Genomic DNA, 6,444 nt, shown 5'->3' on the forward strand with positions numbered 1-6,444 from the left:
GCTCCATTAGGGTAGCTGAATGGGCGAAGCATAATTATGTCAGAAATTATATTCTTGTCAACATTCTCTCGATCAAAGTTATTGTTCTCCTATATACTTTGTGAATTATTACACAGTAGTGGGATAATAGTTTAGGATTTCACCCATAATAATAATAATAATAATAATAATAATAATTTATTTGCTGACTTGTCTATTCATAATCTCATGTGAAAAGTTGCTTAAAGAAAAAAAGTAAAAGAAAAATAAAAAGTGAGATGAAAGAAATAAGGTGAATGACAGTAAAGTTAGCAGTAAAGTCAAAGAAGATGATGAATAGAGAAGAGGAAAAAAAGCAGGAATGGGTATGGGAAGAATGAAGGTTGTGATGATATGTATGTATGTATGCCATGCATTATCAACCAATGAAGAAAAAGACCTTTTTCTTTCAATCCTTTTAACTGTATCACTGTACCCTCTCCCACATCTTTTTAGATTTGCAGAATGATAGCAGAGACACAGATTGACTAATGGTATAGATCACAATAATGCAAATATGGCTCCCCTCTCCTCTCTCCTCTCTTCTTGCTTTTACTTTCTGCCCCTCCCACTGTCACTCACAGTATTATTGCTTTTTTCACCATTTTCCCCTTCTCTTTTCATCTCAGGGTCAGCCACTGGGCCTTTTCTTTGCTGGGTTTTTGGGTGCAGTGTATGTTGTGTTATTGTCTGTGTCTTCCCTCCTGTCACCACCCTCCAAATCTTTAAATCTCCAAAGGATTAAAAAGTAAATACCAAAATGCACCTTAAGGATGACCGTTTCGAAAGGATTAAAAAGTAAATTTCGAAAGGATTAAAAAGTAAATCACGAGATGTACCTCAACGATACCATTGCCAGTAGTAATATCGTCATCAAACCAAAAGCTCTTGATTCTATTTTAGATTCGTTGCGACATGACCAAAAGCTCTTGATTCTATTTTAGATTCGTTGCGAAGTTGTGTCGGTGTCAGGTAGCGACAGTCAAAGCAAAACTCTGAACTCCATTTTGAATTAGTCAACCAGTTGAGTTGTGTCCTGAGATTCCATTCACTATGTCTCAAAGTCACTGTCACTAGTTGCAGCTGCACTGCAATGAAAGCAAACCTGTTTAAAGCAAAAGTATGTTCAATTTGACATTAACTTCTGCAGAAACATTCACATGTGCAGAATTATAAAGGGGGCTACGTAATCCATGAATTATATACCTTATGACATGAGTAAATTTATTGACCAGTAAACAAAGACATTATGGAACTCCAGCTGAAGAATATTCATCAATGCAAACCAACAAACAGATACATAAAGATATGCAGAAGTCTGCAATAGTTACAATGGTGAACGTGCCGAGGAAAATGAGAGTAACTCTAACTGATACAAACACAGAAATAATTGTCTTGAATCTTTATTACTTTGTAGTTAATAAGTGCCTTAGACTAGCTCAGCTTGAGTACAAAACAAACTGGCATTTGAACTCTATAGCCTCCCCGTTGTACATTCTGCAGCTTCAACCTCCAGCCTGCCCCGTCCCGCTCTCTCCTCACCGTACTCTTCAGCCATGGAGGCAGCCCTCTCCTCCTCGCTCTCTTCAACCACAGAATGTGTCACTTAATGTAGGTATGCAGGATAATAACACAGGCATATAACGTTTCATTGTTATGTGAACCTTAAGAAAACCTCAATGCTGCGTCTTCATGCATTGTCCAAACAAATTCAGGCGTATCGAGCCTTGGACCTCTAACTGTTCGGTAAATGTAGAGTTTCTCGACAGGGTCATCTTCTGGCCTTGAATTTGGAGGGCCCCTCTCATCTATAACTTCAACATTAAGCCTAGGCATCTTTTGGCCTAAGAGCTTACATGCTCTAAAACTTACTGAGCAAGAAGACATCCAAAGGGATCGCATTTTCTCCAGCTTTGCAGCATTGGCCAAGAGAGCCTTATCCCCAAAAGGGCAGTCTCTGATCTCCAACTTTCTCAGGCTTTCACACCCTGATAGCACGTAATGGAGGCCCAGATCATTATCCCCGGCAAAAGCTATAGAGAGCATCTCTAATTTCTTAGCATGACTCCCGATGTACTCAAACACCCTATTAGTGAGCAGACCAGAGAGGGAAAGCCGCCGCAAATCTTTGCAGTGTTGTACAATGGCCCCAAAACCAGTATCTAGAGGTTCTAGGGTAAGATAATCAGGAGTTCGAGGCTCTATAATGCAGAGACGGAACCGGATCATATTAGGACGGTTCCGAGCAATAGCATCTAATGCTGCATTTGACATTTGGCGGCAAAAGTATAATACTGACTGCAGCTTGGGGCAGCCCTCAGAGACGGCTACAAGACCTTGCTCTGTCAAAATTACATTTGGATCCGCTCCATAAGGGTCAGAAGGAAAAACTCTGAGTTCTTGAAGATCCTTACAAGACGCAGCAATAGCCTCTAGACCAATATCTTCAATGTAATCCTGTACCTGCAGTTGCATATCTCTCGTGAGTTCAGGGATAGATAGTAAGCGGCTAGAAGAGCTTCATTTAGGATGGATAATCAAAACAAGCTGTTCAAAAACACAGAAGTAGTACTCTCTATAAGATGTGAAACTGTTAGTGTGCTTTAATATGTTGATAGTGGCAATATCCTTCCCCTAACCATTGGATGATATGGATAGTGGTACAAGGATTAATAACTCCTTAACAGTAAAACACTAATTGGTACTCTAATGTTCAGATAATGTGTACTATATTTCTTATTTTTCCTTCTCGAGGATACTTTAATTTAATAATAATAATAAAGCAAATCAATATAGAAGAAACACATAAAGCATACCCATAGCCGCTGCAAGTTGTGACACTGGCTTACAAACTTGAAAAGATCCGGGCTCTGAATACTAGCATAGCTTAAATTCAAAGACGTAATTCCATAGCAGACTGGATATATTGCTGGAAGGTAAGCTGGAGTCACATCCCAAAACCCAGACAAACCCTTAAGTTGCTTACAGCCTGAAAAAGCATCAGCCAGGTTGGAAAATGTATCGGAACGGACCTCAGCCGTGAGGGCACCTGTGCCTAACTCAACCAACTGGGGAGCACGGCGAAGAAGGATGTGAAGCTTCTCTAGTGGGAGGGCACGGTTGAGGCGAAGCGTCCTTAGATTAGGACACCTGGAAACCAATCGCTCCAGAGCTGAGAAGCTCACCTCACAGCTCAAGCAAGTTATGTCAAGAGACTCCAGCGACGTGCAGTTCTCAGATAAATCAATAAGCCAATACCCACTTAGGTCCTCCACATCACACTCTCGCAGGGTTAGTTCCTTCATATTCCTGCAACATTACACGATTTTTTAAAACCGAAAACTAATTGAACTCCAACAACTTTGCAATGCACATCAAAAGCAATGTATCAAAAAACTTACAAACACTCCATAAAATAGCAAATACAGTAATTCTAGGGGAGGAGACAAGGAATAAAAATCAAGAACTTCTCAAAATGTTCCCTAACTCAATGAATGGAAGTGAAACTAACATAAAACTCATTCTATTTTTTTAGCGACTAGAGAAACCAGCAGCCAGTACACAAGGGTGGGTGTGCAGAAGGCCAATAGGGCAGTCCCACCGCCCGATGAGGGTGAAGAAGGCCAATAGGTCGCTCCCATGGAGTGTAACTTGTAATACCAAGTCAACAGCGCCAACATAAAACTCATTCAGTCCTTGAATTAAAGGTTGCTAATAAATGCAGGCATAGATAGAACGCTATATTCAAACTCCTATCTGAAAACAATAAAATGAAAGGCCCAAAAGTTTGAGTGAAAAAATACCTAAAACTCTATTTGTTGACTAGCAAAGTAGCAAATATAGCGATGTTGTAAAAGTTATAGGAACTTTACTCCACCCACTCCAAACGCAAACAAGACACTCAACTACGCACCGAAAGATTCAAACTATTGCAACATTACCGTCAAAATTTATCCATGAAATAAAGCGTGAGAATATTGACCGACCTGCACTTGGCGGTTATGGCGGCGAGTCCATCAGTAGTGAACCCCTCGCAAAACGCAAAGACGAGGACCTTGAAGTTCTTAAAGGACCTAGCGATGAGCTCCAAGCTCTCGTCGTTGACGACCATTCTCTTGAGCCTAATCTCCTCGAGCCAAGGGTACGAGCGGGACATGGCGATAATCCAGGGGTAGACGAAACCGCCCCAGTTCTCGGGAACCAGATTGAAATCCGCGAAATGAGGCTTCCCCTTGAGCTCCAGCGATCGGACCTCGGGGAAACGGCGGATCATGATGCTAGGGCTCACGGCGTAGCAGTTTCCGACGAATATCCTCCTCCGGCACCACCTCTCGATCTCGAACCACGACTTACACACCAGCGACACCGCGTTCCGGTCCTTGTCGGAGCTCAGAAACGAGAACACGTGCTCCAACACTTCCTCCGGAAACGAGTACGCCATTGTACGGTTCAAAGGTGGGACAGTTAATTCCAGTGATGAACTCCTTCGCGCTCGGATCAGTGCTCGTGAAGCTTCAGATCTGAAGCCACATTAACAAGCTTAGATTTGCTGAGGAGAGAGAGAGAGAAAGTGAGAAACAGAGAGAGAGAAACTGCAGAGAAGATAAGGTTTTATTAGTAAGACGTCCATGTTATGGTGATGACTGATGGACTAGGTACTGCGGTCAAATTCTAACCATGGTTAACATTATAGTCAAGTGGCTTGCGTGGGGACCATGCCTGCACCCTTGTGGGGCTTACACGTGTCCCCCCACTCCATTTATTGCCCGTCCGATTAACGCCGTCGGAAAATCCAACCAGCCACGGCTTATCCCTTCCCTGCAAAGCCCAACCGCAGATATCATCCCTCCCACCGTCAACATGTTGCAAAACTAAACTTATCACTCATGCTACAAAAATAAATAAGTTAACTGTAAATACATTTATAAAGTAACTAATAAGATAATGATTGAATAACATAAATTAATGAAAATTAGCAAATAAACAAGTTGCTCATACAATTGTAAAAGTTACTTGAAACTTATAAGATGACAATTGACTAATTAAAATTAACGAACACAAATTTAGTAACTTAAAATAACTAATAAACAAACTACTAGTATATAACTATAAAATTATTTGAGATAACTGACTAGATAACGATTAGTCAATTAAAATTAACAAAAACAAACCTAGTAACTTAGGGTAGCTAATCAAAGAATTGTTTGTACAATCACAAAGTTATTTGAAGCAATCGATAATAAGATAGCAATTGGCCAAATTAAAATTAAAGAAAACAAACTCAATAACTTCATACGACTGATGAAGGTACTATAAGTCACTCAAAGTTCTTGTTAAGATAGCAATCAACCAACTAAAATTAACGAAAACAAACCAAGTAACTTAATAAGCGAGTTACTAATACAATTAACTGTAAGGTTAGAGATTCAGTTAATGAGTGTAGAGTTTCTGAAACGATAAAACTTTACACTATGTGAATAAGATATTTAGACATGTCACAGTGTAATTGATCATGATTAAATACAGGATTAAGAGGGGTAATTGGTAAATAGAGGGGTGATTATCTAGGATTCTCAGATGGGATTTGAATTCAATAATTATGGGATTAAAATGAGGGGGCTGATGGCTGGTAATAATTGTTCCAACTCAATGATAAGCAGCACTCGTTCAGCTGTGAATTTACTGCTTAACAGCGACCAAACAAAAGTAGCAATTATTGTAATCACAATTCAAACCATTATTGCTACGATGATGTTAATAATGCCTCCTTTTTTCCAATCTTCAATTTCTCACACCAAACCAATAAATTTGTCACATCACAGAGTTTGGTTCTTATCAATCTATTATCAATTGATTTTCGTTGCACATGATTTTTTCAAGATATATTTTTTCTATATACTTTGCAAATTATTATGCAATAACGGTATTTACCTAATATACACTCTGAGTAGTGATTGTGGGTTCTCACGTTACCAAATTTTAAAATGATAAATTTTACATAATAAATCATTTAGACGCGGCGCCATATTTGATACACCCTCCTCATTTTCAACTAAATTATTTTAATAAATAATAATTCCAAGTTCTCAACGTGTGCGGTGGATTTCCAACCAAGCAACACGGAGATTCGAACTCATGACCTTTTGCATGGCTCTAATACCAAATTAAAGCATATACTCCATCTCAACTAAAAGCCTAAGCTGATAGTTGAACTGCACATATTATATTTATCTTCACAACCATGAATCCATGATACCATATTCCCCACATAATGTACATGTAGCCACCCCACACACAAAAAGAAAAAAATTGTCACAAGAGGAAAAAAAAAAAAACAATGTTTAATACTTTGGTGGGTATTTAATATAAATACAAACAAACAAACTATATATATATATATATATATATATATATATATATATATAT

At 39.0% G+C, this 6,444-nt stretch overlaps 1 protein-coding gene across 1 annotated transcript; it reads right to left on the bottom strand.

Annotated features, from left to right (window-relative positions):
• Positions 1-1,245: 1,245 nt before the first annotated feature.
• LOC116016583 (protein TRANSPORT INHIBITOR RESPONSE 1-like) lies at positions 1,246-4,619 on the bottom strand. The gene is made up of 3 exons (XM_031256915.1): positions 4,005-4,619; positions 2,835-3,327; positions 1,246-2,481 (listed from the first exon to the last, which is right to left on the bottom strand). The coding sequence occupies exons 1-3, from the start codon at positions 4,457-4,459 to the stop codon at positions 1,684-1,686; spliced, it is 1,746 nt and encodes a 581-aa protein (XP_031112775.1). The 5' UTR covers positions 4,460-4,619; the 3' UTR covers positions 1,246-1,683.
• Between the last annotated feature and the right edge of the window lie 1,825 nt (positions 4,620-6,444).

This window comes from Ipomoea triloba, chromosome 4, assembly GCF_003576645.1.
Source record: "Ipomoea triloba cultivar NCNSP0323 chromosome 4, ASM357664v1".
NCBI classification, from domain to species: Eukaryota; Viridiplantae; Streptophyta; class Magnoliopsida; order Solanales; family Convolvulaceae; genus Ipomoea; species Ipomoea triloba.

Bases quoted from the DNA above. Each gene is read 5' to 3' on its own strand.
- LOC116016583 (XM_031256915.1), bottom strand. From the start codon at position 4,459: ATGGCGTACTCGTTTCCGGAGGAAGTGTTGGAGCACGTGTTCTCGTTT. The intron at 3,328-4,004 runs GTCGGTCAATAT...GTAATGTTGCAG, and splicing joins GCCATAACCGCCAAGTGCAG to GAATATGAAGGAACTAACCC. The intron at 2,482-2,834 runs GTATGCTTTATG...ATGCAACTGCAG, and splicing joins ACAACTTGCAGCGGCTATGG to GTACAGGATTACATTGAAGA.